The following is a 24,240-nucleotide window of genomic DNA, read 5'->3' as shown; positions in this document are numbered from 1 at the left end:
AAAAAAACGATAAGCAGAAAATTCATTAAATTTACTACAGAAGAGTTTAACAATAAAAATCTGTGGCTGGGGCTTGCTTGGAAGAAATGAGGAGTCAAGAGTGTTTTAATCAGCAGCCTTTGTGGAGCTGGGAATTCTGTTAACCATATTGTAACAGAGAACAATTAAAAACCAACAACCATGAAAAAACCCATTTTGTTGACAAAGAATCAGGATATAAGTGATTTCGTGGAAAATATCTATGAAAACAATATGCTTTTGCCTATTCAGGTTGACAAGGACTTTTAAAAAACTACCAAGGCAACCTATTGCCACAGTTTGGAGGACTGAGAGATGTCTGAAAAATAAATCTGCCTTATTAGCAAAATTTTATATTCTCTTGTAGTTCTAAAAAACTGAGCTTTTAAAAGTATTTTTCCTCTGAATATGGAAATCTGACATCTCATAACTATATCTGTAATATTTGGTTGTCAACAGTTATTTGTATTTTGCTTTAATCTTACAGCTTTTTGAGGTTTTTTCCCACTATTTTACTGTTAGGATTTAATTTCAATTTTTAAAGGTGTGCATGCAATAGGATGAAAATAGACAAAACTAGCATATCTATGTTTCAGCCAGCATACTTCCAAAAACATACTTAATCATTTTTCCTTAGCTTATGTCAAAGTGGTCAAATTGCAAAACTGCTTTTTGATAAAACAATAACAATATTAAACACCTATTGATAGGTTACTTTTAAATGGAATATTGAAAAAAAACCATGTTCTGATAGAGGGAAAAAAATAAGAATTTTACAGTACTTAATGACAGATGTTGTCTTCTGTTTATTAAAAGATTGCTGGCATGAATAACAGTAGAGAAGAAAAATAAATTATAATTTGGTCCCTAGATTTTTTCTGGCCAGAAATTATGAATTCTTAATTCCAAATGAAATCCAGAGCTGATCATTTTCTTTTAAATAATAGAAAAAAAGGAAAAAATCTGGAAGACATTTTATTTAGTGAAGTGATATGTGCTATCAGAATAATTATAAAGGGTAGTTCTAAAAAACAATAGTGTAGTCTTCAAGACTACCGATGAAAATGTTTTCCCCCTTCTTTTAAATACCATTTTGCTATGTAACTCATTCTCCAAAAATGGTGTGCATATACTCCTGATTTTTGAAGCAAAATAAAAACAAAAATAAACAAAACAAAACAAAAAAACAAGCATTGCACAGTGAAGATGCAGGATCAGTTGCCTTTACTTAGCTGAATGAAAAATAATGATCACAAGCCAGATGATAGTGAATGAGGATGTTCACCTTGCCAGAGAGGTTTATGTTCACTACCAGAGCTATTTATTTAGTAAATTCCATATTGCTCATAAAGTCAATACAATTGCTGCAGAAAAATAAACTGTGGTTCTGAATACCCATTTACAGTCGATCTCAACAATGTGTCCGAGGATGGAGACTGATTATCTGTTACAGGCAACAGCATCTGGTGGTCCTCCGTTCCAAGGGGAAGAGTTAATGGTAAAGTCATATCAGAAGGTTTCACATCTAAAGGTTCTGACAAAGGACTTTTCTGCATGGGATCTTGTTCATTGAAAGTGTTATTATCCCCCAAGGTAGAATCTAGAGTTTTTTCAGATCCTGAAAGGAAAAATACAAAATAAATCTCAATTTCTCAAAGAGAACAAACTATTATACTCACTGCTTCCAGAAGCTAAAATATCTCTTTTCTACTATGTTTCTGCTTCTGTTCTTTCTTTCTTCCCAAGTGGTCTTTTCATTTGAGGACTCCCCATTCTTGGAGTCAGGAAGAGCTAACTCTAACCCAAGATACTTAATATCATCAGTTTCCTTATCCATAAAATAATAATCATAGTACCTATTTCCCAAAGCTGTTTTAAGAATCAAATAAGGTAACATGTGTAAAGCTCTTAGCAAACTTAAAGCAATGTAAATGTTATCTTGTTATTAGTGTTGTTCTTATACCATAACATTGTGGTATCTCTTTCTGTAATATCTAGCAGGTGTATCAATATTTATTTAGCACTTACCTATGTGTTTTACTAAACTGTAAAAATATTAAGGGCAGGGACTGTGTTCTTTCTTTCTTGGCACAGCTTCTACAACAGCCTGTAAGTTCAGAGCCTATGGAGGTAAACTCCTCACATTAAGCCTGGCCTGGAACCAAAAAGTCTCATACTGCTGAGTTCAAACCTCACTTCAGATACTTATTAGCTGCATAATCTGGGCAAGTCACCTAAGTTTGTTTGCCTCGTTTCCTCATCTACAAAATGAGCTGGAAAAGGAAACGGCAAACCACTCCCAATATTTCTGCTAAGCAAACCCCAAATGAGATTACAAAGAGTTGGACATAACCAAAAACAACAAAACAAAGTATTTTCCAAGGTACCCTCTTCTTGGCAATTTTCAGTGGTAGCAATTTAATTTCATGGTACTTCGTAACTAACTAAACTCATTGTAAGCTTGCTGAGAGAATTTATTTTTATTTCCCCAGGCAGTATGGGACAACAAAAAGAGTACTGATCTTGGGAAGAGTTAAAATTCTGTTTAATACTCGTATTGTGTGACTATGGTGAACAATCACAATCTCTCCTAATCTTATAAAAGGGGGACAATAATAGCCTTGAACCTCACAGGTGGTTGTCAGACTCAAATGAAATAATAAATGTAAAGTACTCGTTTTTGTTATTTCTATTAGTTTCTTTATGAGGCTCTTACTTGACTACAAAGTGATTTTTATGTACAAGAGTCCTAGGCTGGTGGATAGAAAGTATCTTATAATACAATGCTCTGAACGAGTGAATAGACACATGAAATCCTATTACTTTTTCTTTAAATCCTAATCATTAACAGTCTGGGGTTCCTCTCCTAGCCATCAAACTCTGTGCCAATGACTCAAGGGCTAAGTTCTCAATCAAACTTTGCCTGTGTAATTTTAATACCTGACATTTACTTCCAGTCAGATACTCTAACAGGAGGGTACAGAGGGCCAGAACTCTGAAGAAGTGTACTTGAAACAAGGTGTTGACTCAGTGGAATTGATGAGATGGTTCTCTAGTTCACATATATACTTAGTTCTTAGTATGGTGATATAATGGTTCTTTAGTTCACACATATTCAGTAGACTGTGATGATGTAATTGTACTAAGGTATATAAGGGCTGAGAAGGACTGTAAATGATTCATTCCATCTTTGACCAGCCTCATGGTAGCTGTCCTGCCTTCATCACTGCTCGACTAAGACCAAGGACTTAGTCGGGCTGATCCTGAGGAGGTCCTCCAGAAAGCTAGCCCAAACATTACATTTTGGCAGACTGGGACAGACTGTGAAGCGGTCAGAGTGAACAGAATGTGAAGGAAACAATAAAGACTCTAGACTACTCCTGACTATCCTCGTGGTGACTATCCTGCTTAACCAAGGCCCGTCCAGAGGACCTCCAAAAAGCTAGCCCAGACATTACAGGAGGATATATGCAATCGGTCTAAAACCAAGCAAAGAATCTCTCTCTCTCTTCCCAACTAAGTTCCCTCAACTGGCATTCCTACTGCTCTGACCATTTACTGACATGTGGTCACAGAAGAGTAATTTCTTTGAGTCTCGGTTTTCTTACCTAAACCCATTTCTCCATATTATTGTTAGGAAAGTATCTTACAAACTTATATGCATGTGAATAATAACATGTTCCCAGATGCTTGCAAATTGTTATATAAGTCTATTTCCTCTTTAAGCTCAGACATAATACCGCATATTAAATGTCATACCATAAAAAAATGAGAAAAGAATCAGATGGCAATTATGGAATTTCAAGTAAAGGAAACCAAAAAAGCTTCTGCTTGAGCCAAATGCATGTAGGATAGCAGAGGAAGCAGATACAGATCCCTGGAGAGAAAAATCTTTGTTTTCAAGTTTCTCTGATAGTTATTCGTACAGACATGTATAGGACCAAAAGCCATGTCAATACATAAATGGTCAAAAGATACGTATAAACACTTGGGAAAAGTGCACACTATTAGCAACTCTGTGAAAGAATCCCAGAAGTCATTAATAATAAAAAATAGGAAAATTAGAACAACTCTGGGATTTAATTACCACATGAAGCTGACTGGCAAAGAGAATAAATTATGAAAAACACCCCAATACTGGGGGTGTTATGAAGGACAGATCCATTGGCATATCGTTGGTGTTCCCTAGAGTTGCTCTAACATTTAAAAAGTATGCAAAAGTGATTCAACTATCCATATCGTCTGACCCAGAGATTCCACTCTGAAGCACGTGGTCCCAAAAAAGTGACAAAAAGACTTCTTGTACTCCAAAATATTTGTAATAGCACTCTTTGTAGTAGAAAGGATCTGGAAACAAATCACTAGGGTACAGCTAAACAAGTAATGGTAATATCAATGGCATGGAATATTATAATTCTATAAATTATGAATATGATGAGAAACACGAAAAGAAAAAGTGAGGCCAAACCAGGAAAACTCTTCAAAATGACAAGAGTATAAAATGGAAAGAACAACTTAAGTAATTCAAATTTAATGCTGTTAAATCCTAATGAGCACTTTTGGTCCCCAAGAATAGAGATGACAAAGTACCTTGTACCCTTCTCTGGAGAACTTGGAAAGGCGGAAGATGGATGTTGGGTTATTTGTATCAAAGAGAGCATTCATTCATGAGATCATGCAAATGCAAATGTATTTGAAAAGAAAAAAATTATACTCATGGACCAAACTTGGCAACAGGTGATAAAGGTTTTCGGAACAACACATGAAGACTAATTCCCTGTAGCTGTCAGTATGTCCAGCCCATGCTGCCTCACTGAAACTTCTACTCCTTGGTGGCTATGAGGACGCCTCTTTGCTGTGCAATTCCTTCAAGTGCCTTAAGAGCATCACCAGGTCTTTGGGCTAAACGCCCCTCTGCTTCATCTTATTCTCAAGCGGCGTAAGCTCCATGCCCTTCCATAACCCGCTCGCATTTTTCACTACCTGTATTAACCTGATAAGCCGGCACTCAGATCACAGCACATCTATTCCTAACAATTTATGCAACCTTTATTAGTTGCATAATTCCAAGGACACAACAGGAAAAGTCTTGACCCTGGTGTCTTGAGGGTACCACTGGAGAAAGAGAAGGCAAAATTAGTTCTAGTTTTTGCCAGATGATCACATATTACTTAGATGGCATCCTTCATCCAGCTTCTAACATTATTCCTTGATTAAAATATATAAATCACTGCAGATTTTTTCCATCTTTTATCTTTGTTGTTTTATTGCATCCTCAAATGTCCTTAGGGTGTTTTTTTTTTTTTTTTTTTGCTGAGGCAATCAGGGTTAAGTGATTTCCCCAGGATCACACAGCTAGGACATGTTAATTGTCTGAGGCTAGATTTGAACTCAGGTCCTCTTGACTTCAAGGATGGTGCTCTGATGGTGCTCTATCCAATGCACCAACTAGCTGCCCCTGATGGCTTTTATTAATGTGGGGTTCTCATCTAGTTTTAAATTGGTTTTTCCTTCATCTGCTTCTCAATGTTTTATGAAAAATTGATGATCATAATCCACCACTTATTTGTAAGAATTACAAACAAGTTTACCTGCTAAATTCGTGGTGTCCTTGGCCATCATCTCCATTTCTATTTGGCAAATCAAGTTTTTGCTACGGTGTTTTTAGGTTCTTTTGGTATCTTTTTATGATAACTGTTTCATATCACTTAGCTTTCTATAAGAAATTATAGGGACAGCTAGATGACTCAATGAATAGAACACCAGCCTTAATGTCAGAAGGATTTGAATTCAAATCTGGCTCAGACATTTAACACTTCCTAGCTGTGTGACCCTAGACAAGTCATTTAACGCCAATTGCCTTGCTCCCCCCCCCCAAAATACATACATATATATATGTGTGTGTGTGTGTGTGTGTGTGTGTGTGTGTATAAAATAATAAAAAAAAAATCATAACTGGCATAGACATTCTTTAAATTTTCCTCATCTTGGCACCAACAACTCATTTTAATTACGTGCCGTATCATTTTCTCATTTCTACTTATTTCTTCTAGCTTTATATTTTTATCTTTGCTGTCAGTTATATGACTAAACAAAAAGATAAATGAGTAATGACTCATTCAGTATCATGATATTTCCTGTCAGTTAAAATAGAATCAATTTCATAATTTGTGATATTATTTGGTGATTAGGAAAAATGATCAATGTTGGAGGGAATGTGATACAAAAGGGACATTAATGCACTACTGGTAGAATTATAAATGGATCCAACCATTCTAGAGAGCAATTTCAAAGTATGCCCAAAGGGCAATAAAACTGTGTACTCTTTGATCCAGCAATACCACTGTTGGGTCCATATGCCAAAGAGAATATAAAAAAGGGAAAAGACTCCCCATGTACAGAAATACTTAAAGTGGCTCTTTTTGTGATGGCAAAGAATTGGAAAACGAGGGGAAGCCCATCAACTGGGGGAACGACTGAACAAGTGGTCATATACGAATGTAACGGAATACTGTTTGTGCTATAAAAATGTTAAGCAAGCAGATTTCAAAAAAATTTGGAAAGTTCAACTTCTTTAATTATTAAATATAATATGATAATAATGATCATACTTGGCCTTGGAGAAGAGTAGAGAAAAATCAGCTTCTTGGTTTTTTGTTGTTACAGAAATAGGAGACTATGGGTATGGAAAACTGCATATATTTAAAAGACTTGGTTGATATGTTCTTTGATTTTGAACTTTTTTCCCTCTCTTCTTAAAAAATAAAATTCTATCAAATAATGTTTTAAGGAGTGGAGAAAAAAGATGGGTATGATGACAAAATGTGAAATGTAATATTTAAATGGAAGTGATGTTAAAAACAAAGCTCTCAGCTTCCCTCTACTTTAGGTATCAATTCCCTCTGGGAAACAATGTTGGTACAATAATGAATACAGAACAGATTTAAAATAAGGAGAACCTGAGTTTAAGTCCTGCTATTACTACACACCAGCTGTGTAACCCTAGGCAAATCAGTGCTCCTAACTCTTTAATACGCCAAGTTGCAGGGTAGTTATTGCTACTCATTGATGGAGGGAATTTCTTAATTTCCTACATCAATACTCTTGTATTAAAAGAAATAACTTGGCAGATTTCAGAAAAACCTAAAAAGACTTCCATGAAATGACGCAGAATATGGTGAACAGAACCAAGAGAACATTGTGCACAGTAACAAGATTATAATATGATGATCAACTGCAATGGACTTGACTTCTCAGCAAAACAATTATCTGAGACGATTCTAAAAGATTCACGATGGAAAATTCCATCCTATTGAGGCTGAAAGCAAACTATCTTTACTTTTTTTGTGGAGGGAAGGGGAAGGGTTCTATTTCTTTTATAACAGGACTAATGTGGAAATATGTTTACATGATTGCATGTGAATAACTATATCAGAATGCTTGCCATCTTGGGGAAGGGGGATAAGAAGGGGGAGGAAAAAAAATCTGTAACTCAAAATCTTATAAATGTAAATGCTGATAACTATCTTCAGGTGTAATTCAGGAAAAAAAAAATATTAAGTGGGCCAGAAAAAAATTTTCCTATACCCATGACACTGGAAATCTAAACCTCTCCTCTGCCTCAAAAAACAAACAAAAAATCATTCTTATTAGCTAATTTTGTTGTCCTTTCCATTTCAAAAATCATTCTCCTTGGTAGAACAGAACCCAATCTAAAACTGGAGAGCTTTGCTTTGTGTCTCTAGTCAGTAAATGTCATATTTGCCCCAGAGCCAGCCCTAGGTTTTATTTGATATTCCTCTACCCAATTATGGCTATTAAAAAAAACAAAAACAAAATTATGGCTATTAAAAAAAAAAAAACAACTTTGCTGCTTCTCTTACCTCTTGTACCCATTTTTCTTTTTTGTGTGTGTGGCTATTCTGAGCTTTAGGATTTCAGATATTATTAGAGGACCATGTCAGACTCTCATATTCATCCTATTACCTTCCCTCACTTCCATTTCCTACACAAGCTTTTCCTGGATTGTCCCCCATGTTTTACCATGTGTATCCCCAGGGTTCAATGCTAAGCCCTCTCTTCATTCTCTTTATAAATCTCATCAACTCCAGAGGACTCAATTATCCCCTATGCGGAAGACCCACAATTGGCACAGCCAGCCTTCCAACTCGTGTTCTAGAAATACAAGGTGGAAAGAGTAAGCTGGACTTGGGAATCAGAAAAGTCTAATTCAGCTGCAGATCCTTCCTAGCCATGTGACTCTGGGCAAGTCATTTTACTTGCTTTTAGTTGAGCTTCCTCAGTAAATGGAGGTCATAATGTCAGTAAAATGGAAGTCATAATAGCACCAGCTTCCCAGGGTGGTTGGGAGAGTCAAGGAGGCAGGCAGCTCAGAGGTGAACATGGAGTAGTTACTTGATAAATGCTCCCTTTCCAAGACTTTGATATCTTGCCCTCTTTTAGCTGCCCCAGAATAGATCCCCCAAACTGTCTCCCCTCTATTATGTCCCTCTTGGGTTTAATGCAGCTGCTCCTGCAGTCTCTGCTTCCTGGCTGAGGGAAATCTTCCCATTTCCTTCTCCAAGCTACCTCACCAGTAGTCCTACTGGTCACTGTTTCCCACAACAGCAGTAATTGATTTCTCTGTTGGGTCAGGACACTGAGTATTGTCTAAGGCTGTGTCACGGCTCCCTTAGAAGGCTGGTTTGTTTCCTGGGAAATGCAAACTCGTCGCCTATCTCTCTGTCAATTTGTTCCGCAACCCCATGCTCCTTATCTCCATCTCCTACAGTCCTTTTTAATACCATCAAGATTTAGCTTAAACCCCATCTTCCAAAAGAGACCTGTCCCTGTTCCCCTCCGGCCTTTTTAACAAACTTTAACTCTTTCTCTTCCCCTCCCTACCCCAGTCTGTTTCTTAACTACTGAGCAACTACTCTGTTCTTTGTACCCAAAAGTATAGCCATAAATATTTTGGTGTATTAAGGACCTTTTTACGTCCTTGAGATTATAGATCTAGCAATAGAATCCCTTATTCAAAAGATAAGGGCATTTGATTACAGATAGGTAAAGATTAATTATCTGAATCATACATGGGGATTCACTGTTTGCACACTAATCAGGACTTAGGTTTATTTGCATAATTTCAGATTTCAATTTCCAAATTAAACCGACCTATTTAAACAAACTAAACTTGAATTCTGAAAAATGGAAAATGGTGAGTCAGTAAACATTTATGAAGTAGTGTACACCATACACCACGATAAGCCCTCCAGATACAAAAAAACATTCCATAGGGGAAGCATCTCTCCTTTCTTCCTTTCTCTGTCATTCCACACACACATACATAAACATATTTTAACTAAAATGTCCATACTTTTTGAACGAGAGACTGCACTGCTAAGCATATAACTTCATGGAGATCAGTCCCAAATACACCAAAATATTTCTGTGGCAATATTTTCATGTAGCAAAGAAAGAGAAAAAACAAACAAACAGTAGTTGTGTATTAAATGAGGGAGAGCTAAACAAAGTGTGGTACATGAAGCTTGGCCCCAAAGAATGTATATGAAAAGACAACTCTTCCCTACTTTCTTTGCAGAGTTTGAAGAGAGATAGGCACAGATTGCTACATATAATCTCAGATGAAGAAAAAAGCTTAGTTTTATAGAATTTTTTTCTTTCTCTGGCTCTTTTAGAGGAATTAAAAAGAGATACAGTGGAAACTAAGAGATATACAAACAGATCAAAATTTTTTTAAAAATTAGGTAATGTTAAGTGTTGTCTCACTTGGGTCCCATATCCTCTCATGTTTATTCTTTATTCTAATTTAGGCTTGACTTAAAAGCTAAAGGCATTCAAGAATGAGACATACATATTTGGACATGGCCAATACGGGAATTTTATTATGCATACTTGTTACAAGGACATGATAAAGGAGAGAAAAGATTCTTGTTAAACGAAAATACAGAACATTTTAAACAATAAGAGGCAAATAGTGGAACAAGTTTTCGGGAGATACAAGTGTTTATTAGATGTCTCTAATCTAGTGCTGGGTAGTTTCAGGAATTCTGAGAGAGGTACTAGCTGGCCTCTTTAGTTTTAATTCTGAAATCTATATCTGGATCCACTCTCTACCATTGAGGCACATAGTCAGAGAAAAAGTTGAATAAGCCTTAGTAGTGGGGTAAGGAGCCTGAGGCTGGGATGGGATCTACAGCCTAATGTGCCCTAGATCAGTCTCACTCCTCGAAGATATGTGCCAACTCAATTCCCCGGTAAGGTGAAATGACTTTACATTAAATTCCAACTCCTTTACTTATTCATTTCACAAATTTCAAGTCTTCAAGGGAGGAGCAAACCTATAGAATAATACAATCTGTTTCCTTTAGACACAAACCTGTCAATATGGCATTCAACACTTACCTGAATGGACTTTTGTTTTGTGCTTCTTTAAGTTTTTTATATCCGTATAGGAATTTCCACATAATTCACAGATAAATGGTCTTTCCCCTGGAGAAAAAAAAATTTAGTTTAAAAATCTCAATTTTTCTTTAGCTTGGTAGCTGAAGCAAATAAATATATATCTCAACATGTATTTGAACCTAATATAATTAAATATTATGTTGTTCTTAAATATAATTATAAATCATGTTCAAATCTAAAACAAAAAAGTTCCACAAAGTCTGATTTTAAAGCATATAGGAACTTCATCTAACAGGAAGATGACTTAATTCATCTTTAAAAGAAACCATAAAACTTCTCCTTGTTTTCCTTCCACAAATTTTGATTCAGCAAAGTAATGGTACTACAAAAAGTGATCATTTTTTTTACAAGTTAGAAATGTTCTTTATTTGCCATTGCTATTTAAATTAAGGAAGGGCATTGGGGGTAGACAATGTTAAAAATCAAACAAATGAGCAAATAGAGAATGTTATTAGACACTTCCTAGACTTAGTCCTAAGGAAGGAGCCATGTTTTCTTTGATTTACAATTTTATTCTATACAGAGTAAATATCTTAATTTTAACTGTTTATGAAAAGAATATGTCTGTTTAAGAATCTTATTTTTACAACCTTTTGTATCAAAAGTTGGGCTAAGGTTTATATCAAAAGAAATTATAGAAAGAGAGAACAAAGAATAATATATTCTCCCTAAACACAGACCTGTATGGGATCGAAAGTGTTTGTTGAGCTCTCCTGAGGAAATAAAACTTTTCCCACAAATACCACATATGTATGGTTTTTCACCTAGATGAAAAATAAAAGATAGCGAGGTGGTGTACTATACCAGTAAAATATTTTATCAATTACAGATTACCTCAAATAAACTATTCTAAAATAACATTTCAATGAATACCTCTAATCTCATAAAAGATTTCAGAGGTATGCTAGTATTTATTTTTAGTGATCCAACTTCATGAATGTTAGTAACTAGTATTTTGTACTGTCCACGTAAACTGATTATTTTCATATAAGGTCTCATTTCTATAAATATCTCTTGGGTAGAAACAAGTTTTTCCTAAGTTTGCTCTATATTTGACATATGTAATTTTCAAAGTTCATTTACATTTATCAACCATTAAAAGCAGCAGCCCTGGAAATAAGGTAACTAGTATATCAATAGAAGAGAATAATTAAGACTCTATTACCAGCAATCCTTCAGAAAGCAAACCTAAAAAACATGTTTCAAAGCCAATACTATGAAAATGAAATACATTCTTTGCAAGATTCAAAATAAGAATTGAAAATCTAAACTGAGTTTAAAAAAAAAATCAAGTAATATATATTTTTTAAATTTATAAGCTGTATGGCAAGCTAATGCCATGTACCTATTATTGAAATAATGGACCTAAAGAAGACTTTAGCTTTTGTATGTAACTACACCTGAATGAATACTCTTCCGGAACTCTATGCTCCACCCTTTGTACAGAATTGGCCTCTGCCACTGTCCAGAGCCACTCCTTGGATCTCTCTTCTGCCATCTCCCTGCCCCCCTCCTCTGACTCATGGCTCCCTCTCCTTCAAGCATCACCTTTTCTCGTCTAATTCTTACCAGTATGTTTTCGAGAGTGAGTTATGAGGGAACTAGATACTGCAAACGCTTTCCCACATGTATCACACACATAAGGCTTTTCTCCGGTGTGCCGGCGAACGTGGTAAGTCAGCGTGCTGGCCTGAGCAAATCTCTGTCCACACCTGTCACACACATATGGCTTTTCTCCACTATGCTTCCTGGTAACAGAGAAGTGTACAATTAGACACCAGTACAGGGTCTGGGCCCACCCTGTAGACAGTGTGCCATACAGCCTGGTAAAGCTTTCTGAGCAGCTTCAAAGGTCAAAGGTAGTTTTCCAAAACTGGCCTTCATTTGACTGATGAACATTTCTAAATAGATATCAGTGTTTCAGTTGTTTCGGTAATGGTTGGGAGAAGAGATAAAAATTCTGTCCATTTTCAAGACAGATGAAATTAAAATCACACTCCTCAAGTAGCTCCCTAATGTAAAAAAAAAGTCCAAAAGTCCACACATGAGGGTTGGCTAGCAGAGCTCCGCTCAAAGATTTTGTTATATACTTGATAAAGAAACCAAAATTTTTCATTGCTTTCTATCTTTATGTATATATGTATGACATCCCTATATATATGTGGATATACAGGGAGAAGGTCTGGACCAGAAGTTCCATTATAGTACAGAACTCCCAGGTAAAGAAAATAACTTTATCAGTGAAGCTCAGCACCTTCCCTACTTGCAGATTCCCAGAGCAGTCTAGAACACTGGGTCATGAAGAGATTTCCCAGGGTCTCTTATCATCCATGAAGGAGTAAAAGACAGGATTTGAGTTTGGGGCTTCCAGGCTCCAAAACTGGCTCTAAACAATCATGTGATGGAGTGTGTGTGTGTGTGTGTGTGTGTGTGTCTGTGTATGTGTGTAAATTTAAAATATATACAATTTATGCTCCCTTCCCCCCCATCCCAAACTGGCAATCCTCAATATTTTAATTTAATCTTCTGATCAATTATGTCTGATTATCTCACCTAATAAGCCCTGGAGTGCTGCCTAGTGACCAACTCAGGCCTGAGGACAATTCAGCTCATGTACCACTTTACTCTTCATGGCCTCTGAGCTGATTAGCTTAATAACTAATAGCAACAGAAAATGGTGACCATCATTCCCCTTTCCAAAAATATCTACTTTTGTGGAAGTTCCTCTATAACAATGGCTAGGAAATTTTCATACTACGTCCTCTTACTCAGAAATCTTCCTCTCTCACTATCAGTCAACAGGCATTTATTAAGCAACTCCTGTGTTCCAGGCATTGTGCTATGTACTAGAGTGGAGGAAGGAAGGAAAAACAGATTGAATAAAAGATTCAGTTTGAATGGTCCATAAGAAATGTAATGATTTGTCTGAAAGCGCTACCCCAAATCCCTGTAATGACAAGAACACCCTGAATTTACCTGTTCTTAAAATATTCTCATGTGTCTTCACAATGCCTCATTGGAGAGCAATCAGACATTTGCTCATTTTTGTTGATGGAGACACCGGAGAAATCATTATGAAGTCAAAGTGTACAATGAAATCCAGACCTGAATCCAGAACTCCCTAATATGCCCCCATACGATACTATGTCCAATAACAGACTAAAATCCACGGATGGATAAACAACCCATATCAATTTTTCTTACCTAGCATGAATCTTGAGATTGCTAGAAGTTGCAAATTGTAAATTGCATACATCACACTTATAGGGCTTCTCTTCACCATGATGCATTCGACTATGAAAAACTAGCTGGCACTTCTGAGCAAAACCTTTGTCACAGAGCTCACATCTATATGGCTTCTCCCCTAAAAAAAAAAAAAAAATCCCAAAGGAAAGCATTCAGATTTAAAAAGGAAATTATGTGTATATTCTGGCCATCAGTAATAAGCCATGAATGTCATGAGACATAATATTTCAACAAATTTATCCTTTCAATTCTTTCCTGTATATCTCATACACAGATTTCAAGCAGCAGACAATCACCCAAGAAAATGTTAACTTAAAAACCACTCACCTGTGTGAGTCCTGACATGTGTTTTCAGCTGGTTACACTGGGTGAATGCTTTTCCACACAACTGGCAGACGTAGGGTTTTACTCCCTTGTGTATTCTCATATGTCGTCTTAGGCTGCTGGCTTCTGAAAACACTTTCCCACAAGTGTTACACATTGGCTTGGCCTTCGAGTACCTCTGATCTAGGTCTTCTCCAGAAGGTTCCAGCGGATAAGAGTTTGGGATGCTGGCTAAATTAGATATACAGTGCTCTTTCAAAGCACAGTTTGGCTGTGATTTTCCCCGTTTCTGTTTCACTGCTACTGTTTGTAAAATGATATCTTGTGTTGTAAAATTATCGTTGCCCACAACTGAAGTCAGCTGGAGTTCTGGGATCTCATTTCCTTGTGCAACTTGTTCTGTTACTGGTGAAGGCAATTTATTTATATCTAGGAACATGTCAACAGATGAATTCTCTAAAATGTCACTGGAATATTGCACTGGTTTATTCTGCACAGTTTTCTGAGAACTGAAAGTCTTCTTCTTCTTTTTGGTTGGAGGAGACTTCTTTTCTAAAGTCACTTTCTTTGTATGTGCCTGAATCAAATCAATAGAAGTTTCTGATTTCTCCCGGTTAAAATCTCGAAGAGTAAGGAGGCAAGTCTGTTGGTTCAACTCAATATTGCCCGTAATACTAGATATTTCTGAAGAAGAGGGATTAGCAATAAAAGCAAAATCTTCCATCTTTATTTTACATTTAGTGACCACCTCTTCCACTTTGAGAAAGTCTGCAGCCTGGTGAATTTCTTTAACATTCCAACTGCAAGGAAACAAAGTTAAATGACAATATTCTGGTCAAAAAAGAAAAAACCCTTTTATTTCTGATATCAGGCCAGGTAATTTATAGTGACACAGAAGAACAAATAGATCAATAAATAAATCAGTGAATTAATTTACAGCAAAGCACAAATACAAAATTATAACCTCTATCTTATAGGGATTGAAAACATAAACCTAAAAATAGCCAAAGTTAGGTACTATCCACAACACAATACAATAAATATACCCTTTCATAAAACAGGTAAGGGACATAACTAAGGTTATAAACACTTGACCTCCCAGTATCCTATTCATACAGAAAAGAGTACTGCCCCATTTTTTTTTTTGGGGGGGGGGGGGGGAACAAAAGTTAGAGCAAATCCCAAAACTGACAAAAAAACCTGGTATAACATACCTGACAGGTGATCAGCCAGCTTTTTTTGCTTGAAGACCTCTGCTAAGAGGAAACACACCATTTCCTATCCCATGCTGATGCTGTGAGAGGCCAGCTCTATGAATCTAAATCTGCTATTTTTGCAAACTCCATTCATAGCGTAGGATTCTACTCTCTGGAGCCAAGCAGAGGGAACCCCTCCCCCATCCACACCTCCTACCAAAGCTTACACCATGGCCCACTCACTGGAGTCAGTTACTGGCTGCCAGCGCCAAAAAGGATCTGGTCTTATGAGTCTTCCCAACATTTACAAGAAGGGGAGGGGAACAGGGTAGAAAACAAACCTCCCTTTTTTCCTCTGCTTGCAAGGTGGTCAGAAACAATATAGGTGAATGAACAATATACTAGAGGTCTGGTAACTGGGGTCACCAATTTACTGAATGGCACTGTATATAAAGCATTTCCAGGAGGTCCTAGACAAGTTCACCATAAGCTGAGAACCTTGTAGACCCTGTTTTTAATTCACTAGTTCTGTGACCTTGGTTGGGTCAATCATTTAACTTTCCAGAGTCTTGATTTCCTTAAGTGTAAAATAAATGGGGTGAACTAAGTAAGCTCCAAGACTCCAACATATTAAACAATCATTTCCACACAAACATTTTCTAATCTCTTTTTCCTCACTCACAGAAAAATCTCTTCCTCTTTGTTTATTTCTAAGCAGGAAAAAAAAATCTTAATTCTGGCTAAGTTAAAACTATACCAGTGATATAACTGCATTCAAGAAAAATAAATTCTTAAGTTCTTATATAGTGCCAAATACTAAAGTACTTGAAATTACTGCCTTCCTCTAAGTGAGCTGACTTTAAGTATCAGTAATTAAATTCATTAAATGTGTTCTCCTTTGTTTAATTACTGCTTTCTAAGATTTTTCATTATAAATGTATTACATTTCCACCCCAACACAGATTTAACTTTTTGTAAACTAGACTGAAAACCTGAATGTAAGCTAACTTCCAAATTAAGGTCAAGAGAGCATTTCCTCTGGAATCAAACATAGGGCTACTGTATGCCTCAGGCACTTAGTAGCTGTGAATACTGGGCAAGTTTCGATAGGACTCTCTGCCTCATTTTCTCCATCTGTAAAATGAAGGGGTTGAGTTCAATGGCCTAAAAAATCCCTCTAGCTCTAAGGTGAGGTTGCTATCACTTTCAGATATATTTTTGGTAAGTTGGAAATGTTCTGTATAAGTAGAAAGATATAAAAACTCATTTTCCCTTCTGGACTATGGTAAGGTCTCTGGAACTTAAAAAGGAATAATCATTGTATGTAAAGTTTAATTCTAAACTTTAAAACAATACCAGTGAAATTTTTAAAATTGTGCACTTATAAAATTTCTTAACTCATGCAGCCCTTTGTTAAATAACACTTAGATTCAAAGAATCATCATTTTCAATTACATTTCACCAATGAGAAAATAAAGGATCCCTCTTATAACAACAGCACATTAAGTGAGGGACAGGGCTGAACTATAATATGACTTACTTGTAAGACTAAATAAAACCTGGCCTTAAAGCCCCAAATTATAACTCTTCATGTTCTACAAAATGAACCACAGGATGACTAATTTGATCCAGTTAGCCTTGATGATCTATATGAAATGCCATCATCCTTTTCAAGTTAAGAATTCAATCAGAAATCCACATTGCGGCTGCTGAAATCCATTTCAAAGGCTGCCACCTAAACTTTTTAACAGTCAAAAATAAAATCTCACATAATTTATTCATACTATTATTATGTATTCTTTACTTTGATAGATGATATAATTAATTTCTTTGCTGAAGAATCTCGTTTCCATTTTGGAATGGTCACTCAATGTCTAACTATATAGAAAGGACTGTTGTGATTAAAAAAAATTTTTTTCTTAGCGAATGGAATAGACGGAGGAAATACAGTTAGCAACATTAATTGGGAAAAGAATTTTGAAGCAAGTTTTGTGATAAAGGCCTCATTTCTCAAATGTATAGGAAACTGAGTCAAATTTATTAAAAAAAAAAAAAAAAGCCATTCCCCAATTAATAAATGATCAAAAGTTATGAACTATGTCCAAAAGGCAATCAAATCATACATATGCTCTGATTTAATAATATCACTATTAAACATGAATCCCAAAAGAGATTAAAAAAAAAAAAAAAAAAAGGAATGTACAAAAAAAAATTATACCTGCTCTCTTCTCAGGACAAAGAACTGGAAATTGAGGGAATGCCCATCAATTGTGGAATGGCTTAACAAATTGTGGTATGTGATTATGATGGAATATTATTATTCTATGAAAAGTGATGAACCAGGATGCTGTCGGAAAAACGTGGAAAGTCCTCCATGAATTCAAGCAAAGTGAAATGTACTGTGTACAAAGAAACGACAATGTTGTGGGATGATCAATGGAATGACTTTGCTATTCTCAGCAATACAATGATCCATGACTATTCTAAAGGACGTATGATGAAAAATGCTATCTATATTCACAGAATGAACTGTTAGTGTCTGAATACAGATTGAAGCATACTTTTTAAGAATTTTATTTTTCTTGAAGGTTTGGGTATGTGTATTTTCTTTTACAACATGACTTATACAGAAATGTTTTGCAAAACTTCACATGTGCCTTCTTAATCGGGAATAGGGGTGAGGAGAAAGGGAAAGAATTTGGAACTCAGATTTTTAAAAACAAAATGTAAAAACTGTTCTACATGTAACTGGAGAAAATAAAATATTAAATATTGGGGAAAAAAAATCTTTCTCACAGCTCTTGTTGAACCAAAATAAACAACTACTCTGTGGTCCTGGAAAAGCACAAAACACTAAATTAGAAGTATAAGTTAGCATTCATGTTTTAGTTTTTGAGGGCTGGTTTTGTTTGTTTGCTTATTTGGGTGTTGGGTTTTTTTTGGATTTTGGGGTTTTGTTTTGTTTTTTAACAAATTACAATATTAATATTCTATTACATGACTAGAAAGGGAACCTGGGAGCAGGTGGGTGAAGAACAGTTAAGTCTTCAATGCTCCTTATTACCGAGCATCATGATTTAGCAGAAAAAGCATAAGCTTGACAGTCATTGCACAAAAACTTTGAGTTCAGATTCCATACGTGTGTGTGTGTGTGTGTGTGTGTGTGTGAATGGATGGTGCAAGGGGGAGAGGAAAAAAAGGAAGGGGAGGGGAGAGAGATAAAAACTGCCAGTTTGGGCTTTTTTAGATCATACCTGATTATGATTCATTCATATAAGGACTCCAAATGAGAAAAATTCCTACACCAAAACAGATCTGTGCCTGTTTTGCAACCTGGTATCCTAGAGAGCTGACTTGGGGTACTAAGAAGCTACTAAGGGAGCTTAGCCAGCCAAAGTCACACAGGCAGTATGTGTTTGAGGCAGAATTTGAACCTAGATTGTCCTAACTCAGAAGTTAGCTGTCTCTTCAGTGGATCACAGTCTTTCCCAATTAGATGGACCTTTCCTCAATTATACTTATAATACCACACAGTGTTGTTGTGGAATCATATTTAGTGTAAAGTTGTAAACCTCTAAGTTTTATACAAAGGTTAGCTAAGAATTGTATTTTTGAAGCATTATCAATTTCTATATCACATTTAAAATGAAAAATTCAATATATTTTCTGAGTCCAAGGGTAAATTACTTTTTATTTCCTATCAACTGGTTATTATCCTTGCCATCTCTCCTATCTAAAGCTGAAGATGATAAGGAATTGAGATATATAAAAATTTAACTTTAAAAAATATCATAAAATGTATCTATAAGAATGAAGATTTATTTTACAAAAAATTTCCCTTTAAACACAGCTCAGTCCTCTAAGGATGAAATTCCTACACCAGCACAGACCTGCTTTTCACAAGAAATTAAAAGCTATTTAGCTATACATTGGATTCTTTCTCTAGCCAAGACTATATATGAGCATACAAGTACAATTTTCCCTACAAAGTTTAAGAAATGAGGGAGTTAGTAGGGAAACTTTTTTAACATAACAATAACAACAAAAACTTTAGAAATTTTCCAAAAATTTGTTTCAGGTAAGGTAAAGAAGGGGAAAAAACCCTGAAATTACATCCTCTCCTTCAATAAATTCTGCAGAGAGAGAAACCCTTTCGGAATCAAGAGTGGCAAGAGTTGAGAAATGTAGACTCTCTGACCTAACCCTATCCCTGCTTGTAAAAGAGCACCTGGAGCATTAGAGCCTTACAAACAGACAAACTGAGACCACCCTACCGCACCCTGGCTTGCCCCAGGGATCTTGGGACACTCCATCCCTTTGGGCCCAAGGCTGCCCCTACTCATAAGCCTTTCCTCTCAAGAAGGCCTCCCATTTGGGAGGGAGGCGCTGGGAGAGAGCTGAACTCCCCCTCCCCAAAGGCCACTCTTCTGACCTCTAGGCCAGCCCCCCTTCTCTGCAGCTCCAGCCCAGCTGGACATTCCCCGCACCTTCCCTCTTTCCTCTTCTCTCCCCCCACCCCTCCCCTTCCCCAGCCAGCATCCCCCTCCTGGGTCCTACCCTCCCCACTGAGCTAACTTGGACCCTAACTCCTCTCCCCAGGCTTCTCCCTTCTCCCACCTTCTACCCTCAGTTCTGCTCCCATCAGACAATCAGATGGCCCAACTCTCCACTTCCTCAATCCCTGAGCCCAACAGTCCTGTCCCCATCTGCCCCCCAAAGAGTGGCTTCTGAAGGGAGTGGGACTGGGAGCACCCTGGGGAGAACACAACGAAGGTCCCACCCAGGGAAGCCCCAGGTGGGCTTGAATAACTGGGGGGTTCCTCTGCAGTCTATCCCAACCTCTCCTTCCTATCACCTCCCATCCTGACCTGGTTGTTCTCCAGGAGCACCTTTTCTCCCCTTCTGGGCCAGGTTCCCCCCAGGCTTAGACAGAGGCCCTCCCTCAGGGCTCAAGAAGGCCTCCCATTCGGGAGGGAGGCGCTGGGAGAGAGCTGAACTCCCCCTCCCCAAAGGCCACTCTTCTGACCTCTAGGCCAGCCCCCCTTCTCTGCAGCTCCAGCCCAGCTCCTGTCTTCCAGCAGAGACCGTCCCCTATATGGCTGTCTCCCCACCCCAGAAGCCACCAGGCACACCAGATCCCTCCTCTCTGCCTCATGGCTGGAGGTCACCCATGACCTCTGAATACTCCTCAGGCAGGAGCCTTCTGAAACAGTGAGACCTGGGCCCGACAGCTCTCCTTCACTGACCTGGCCTCCACAGAGCATCCCCCCCACCATGCAGGGGCACTCTAGGCTGTCCTGGGCCCTCTTCCACCCCCAACTCTCTCTCCCCTTCTGAACCTCAGGAATCCATGAGCCAGATGGTCCTTTCTATGCCAGGCCTTGTCAGAGAGCTCCCAAACCCAATCTCTCTACAGTCACCGGAGACGCCATCCAAGGAGCTCAGCAGGGGGCCCAGGATGCAGGAGGCCCCCAAAATGCTTCTTCCCTTGCTAAATCGGAACTCTTCTTTTTCCTATTTCTGTCAAAGTTGCCTCCCTGGAATGGGGCCCTTATCCTCGACTCCCCTCTCTCCTTCCTCCCTCACCGGGGCTGGCCAATCCCACCCCCACAGCCTTCTCCCTTCTCACCGGGGCAGGCCTTCCATAGGGACTCCTGCCCAGCTCCCTGCAGCAGCCTCCTCTCCAGTCCATCCTGCACATCAGTTCCAGGGGTTCCCCAGTACCCCAAGATCAGAATGCCAACTTCTCTATTTGGCTCTTCAAGCCCTACAAGATCCGGCCTCACCCTCCCTTCCCACTTCCCAGGATGCCCCCTTATTTCACTCCTGGCAGAAGGCAGGACCTCCTGAGGCTGCCTCAGAGGACCCAGGGTTCTACCCCACCAAGTCAGGGGGCCGGGTGGGGCATAAATTTCTGTGTGGACTTCTCTGTCCCGACAGGAGGTCGTTCTTTTGGCCAGAGACGGTCTAGTTTCCAATAGATGGCAGAAAGGCAGTCCGGGGGCACACAGAAGTGCCAGGGGAGGGAGCGGAGGGGCCTGCGGCTCCCCAGGTCCCAGCATCAGAAACAAACTTGCAACCCCGCTAATGCAGCTGTGCGGACCGGTCCCGAACCCCCGCAACCCCGCTGCCCAAGCTGCGGGCTCTGCCTCCCGCCCACCAGACTCTCGGACCACAAGAAGCTGGATGTGCGGACTGGGACAAAAGAGGATTTGGAAAAGGGGGACGCGAAGGCACAGAGAAGCAGCGCCCGGGGCCGAGCCCCCCTCCCCTCCCCTCACCTGTCCAGGTGCAGCGTGCCCGTGTAGATAAACTCGAGCAGCTTTTGGAAGCCATCGGCCTTCACCTGGGTCTGGTCCAGGAAGACGTCGCTGTTCGGGGAGTCCCGGTACACGGCCCCGAAGTACTCGCTGAACGAGGCCAGCACATTGCGGTGCGCGCGGAACTGCTGCTCCCCGATCACCACCGTGCAGTCGCACAGGAAGCCGGCCTCCCGCTGCGCGTTCAGCCGCTCCAGCAGGTGCCCGCAGTGGTGGGACGGCCGCATCATGGGCGCCGGGGCTGCGAGGGGGCCGCCTGCGGGGAGGCACAGGGGGGAGGTCAGGCCTCGGGGAGAGGTCGGAGAGTCGGACTAGAGGGCACAGGGGGATCAGACTTAGGGGAGGGGATGGAGAATCAGACCTAGGGAGCACAGGGGGATCAGACTTGGGAAGGGGACAGGGGCTCGGACGTAGGGAGCACGCGGGGATCAGACCTGGGGAGGAGACAGAAGACCAGACAAACAGGGGAGTAGGACCTAGGAGTGCGGAGGGAGGGGGGAAGGGGTGTCAAACCTGGGGGATGGGACGGGGGATAAAACCTAGGGGGCCCGGGGGGGGGAGGAGGGGAAGGGGTGTCAGACGAGAATCAGACCTGGGAAGGGGGGTCAGATGTGGAGGGCAAAGGGAAGAGAAGGGATCCGTTCTGGAGGAGGGGACAAGTGTCAGACAGGAGTTGGGGGAGAGAGGGAGACCTGTGGGGAGAGGAAGGTCAGACTGGGGGAAGGGGAGGGGAGGGAAGGCGGAGAAAAGGGAGAAAGCTCAGACTTGGAGGAGCGGAGGAGGAGGGAGGGGGTCGGACTTTGGGGGCCCGGACAGGGAGAAGGCAGCGAAGTCTGGGAGAGAAGGGGTCAGACTCACGAGATTCGAGAGAGGGTAGTCAGACCCATGGAACGCGGCCCGGGAAGGGGAGGGGACTGCGAGCCGAGCCGCCAGGGGGTGGGGTGGGGCGGGAGAACAGAACACATTGGTCAGACCCCAGGGTCGCGACCCGGGACAGGCCGAAGCAGGCGGGGCCGATCCACCCCTCCGGATACTGAGGGGCAGCCGCGGCCGCCAACAGCAGGAGAGCCCCGGGGCGAAAGTCTCTGGGCCCCAGCAGGCCGAAGAGCGCGTCTATACCCGCCTTGGGGCCCACTTTAAAGGGTCGGCCCGCGGAGGGGCTCGAGCGGAGTGAGAAACTGAGGCCGGCCCCGCCCTGCTCTTCCCCGCTGGCCAGCCGGGTGCGGGTCGCGCGGGCTCTCGCTCACCTGGCGGCACCCACCCGGGAGGCACTTTCTTCACTCGCTCGACGCCATGTCGGGGGGACGTCACCGCGCCCGCCGCGCTCTGGCGCCCCGGCCCCCGGCTTCCGCGCTCCTCGCGCTCACTTCCGGTCTGCGACCGTTCCCTAGCAACGCCTGGGGCACCCAGCGGTCCGGTCCCTGTCAGACCCAGGCCGCGTGACCGTGGAGGAGGCCGATCCCGCTCCCTGCTCTCGAGACTACGGGTCCCAGCATGCCTTGTGTCCAGCGGCCCTTCGTTCCCGTAGCCTCTCTGCTTTTGGGGAATTGTAGACCGTTCCCTGACAGTCCCAGGACCTAATTCGGCCGCTCTTGCTCCAGGGCACGCGGCTCCTTTCCGGGTCTGAAGGTCCCAGACCCTAGCCTGATCCCTTAGAAACAAGGCTTGGGGCTGCGCGGAGGCTGGAAGGCGACGGGGCCCGTTGCATGCCGGGATTTGTAGTCCATACATTTTCCCCACCACCACCAGAAAGAGGACCGCTTGTTCTATGGGTAAAGACAGATACAGTGATGTGGAGGCTTTAATGACCCATGGCAGCCATCCATTTTCAGAAACAATAAAGAGGGGGGGGGAAAATCCGCTCAGCTACCACTGTCCACTCCCCAAAAATAAAATTTAAAAAAAGGAGTGTTATATATAAATGTGAATAGACAGATGGACAGATAGATAATTCTTTTTTTTTTTTTTAGGTTTTTTTTTTTCTTAAATAACTTTTTATTGACAGAACTCATGCCAGGGTAATTTTTTACATTATCCTTTGCATTCACTTCTGTTCCGATTTTTCCCCTCCCTCCCTCCACCCCCTCCCCCAGCTGGCAAGCAGTCCTTTACATGTTGGACAGATTACAGTATATCCTAGATACAATATACATGTGCAGAACCGAACAGTTTTCTTGTTGCCCAGGGAGAATTGGATTCAGAAGGTAGAAATAACCCGGGAAGAAAAACAAAAATGCAAGCGGTTTATATTCATTTCCCAGTGTCCTTTCTTTGGGTGTAGCTGCTTTTGTCCATCCTTGATCAATTGAAACTGAATAAGCTCTCTTTATCAAAGAGATCCACTTCCATCAGAATACATCCCCATACAGTATCGTTGTTGAGGTATATAATGATCTCCTGGTTCTGCTCATTTCACTTAGCAGATAATTCTTAAGGTACTTTTTTTTTATTGTAATTAAGGTACAATTTATTGTAATATTTACTTACAAATTCCCCATTGGAGCTTTGCAACAACCATGAGGTTACTTCCAATCTAGAGAGGAGGAAACTAAGGCAAAGAGTAAAGTAACCTGCCCAAGAAACACATAGCTAAGAAATATTTATGGTCACATTTGAACTCAGATCTTGATTCCCAACCTGCCATTTTAGCC

General features: G+C 40.3%; 2 protein-coding genes across 6 annotated transcripts in view; one reads left to right on the top strand and one right to left on the bottom strand.

The window, feature by feature from the left end:
- Positions 1-18,054, top strand: part of LRRC34 (leucine rich repeat containing 34) — a 58,084-nt gene extending 40,030 nt beyond the window's left edge. For both annotated transcript variants that reach the window (XM_051983148.1, XM_051983147.1), the window contains exon 12: positions 17,503-18,054. The gene's annotated coding sequence lies outside the window, so the exon portion shown is untranslated. The remainder of the gene's footprint in view (positions 1-17,502) is intronic.
- MYNN (myoneurin) lies at positions 1,226-22,944 on the bottom strand. Of its 4 annotated transcripts, none has more exons than XM_051983142.1 (8): positions 22,837-22,944; positions 21,551-21,845; positions 14,077-14,873; positions 13,708-13,867; positions 12,073-12,251; positions 11,184-11,267; positions 10,444-10,530; positions 1,226-1,636 (listed from the first exon to the last, which is right to left on the bottom strand). In XM_051983142.1, exons 2-8 carry the CDS (start codon positions 21,817-21,819, stop codon positions 1,371-1,373), a joined length of 1,842 nt encoding a protein of 613 aa, XP_051839102.1. In that variant the 5' UTR covers positions 21,820-21,845; positions 22,837-22,944; the 3' UTR covers positions 1,226-1,370. The 4 variants fall into 4 exon arrangements, with proteins under 4 accessions (XP_051839102.1, XP_051839104.1, XP_051839103.1 ...); XM_051983144.1 differs by lacking the exon at positions 22,837-22,944 and adding an exon at positions 22,448-22,778; XM_051983143.1 differs by lacking the exon at positions 11,184-11,267.
- Positions 22,945-24,240: the final 1,296 nt, after the last annotated feature.

This window comes from Antechinus flavipes, chromosome 3 (genome assembly GCF_016432865.1).
Source record: "Antechinus flavipes isolate AdamAnt ecotype Samford, QLD, Australia chromosome 3, AdamAnt_v2, whole genome shotgun sequence".
Classification (NCBI taxonomy): domain Eukaryota; kingdom Metazoa; phylum Chordata; class Mammalia; order Dasyuromorphia; family Dasyuridae; genus Antechinus; species Antechinus flavipes.
The sequence above is the reverse complement of the archived record's forward strand: the minus strand, read 5'-3'. Positions and strand labels throughout refer to the sequence as shown.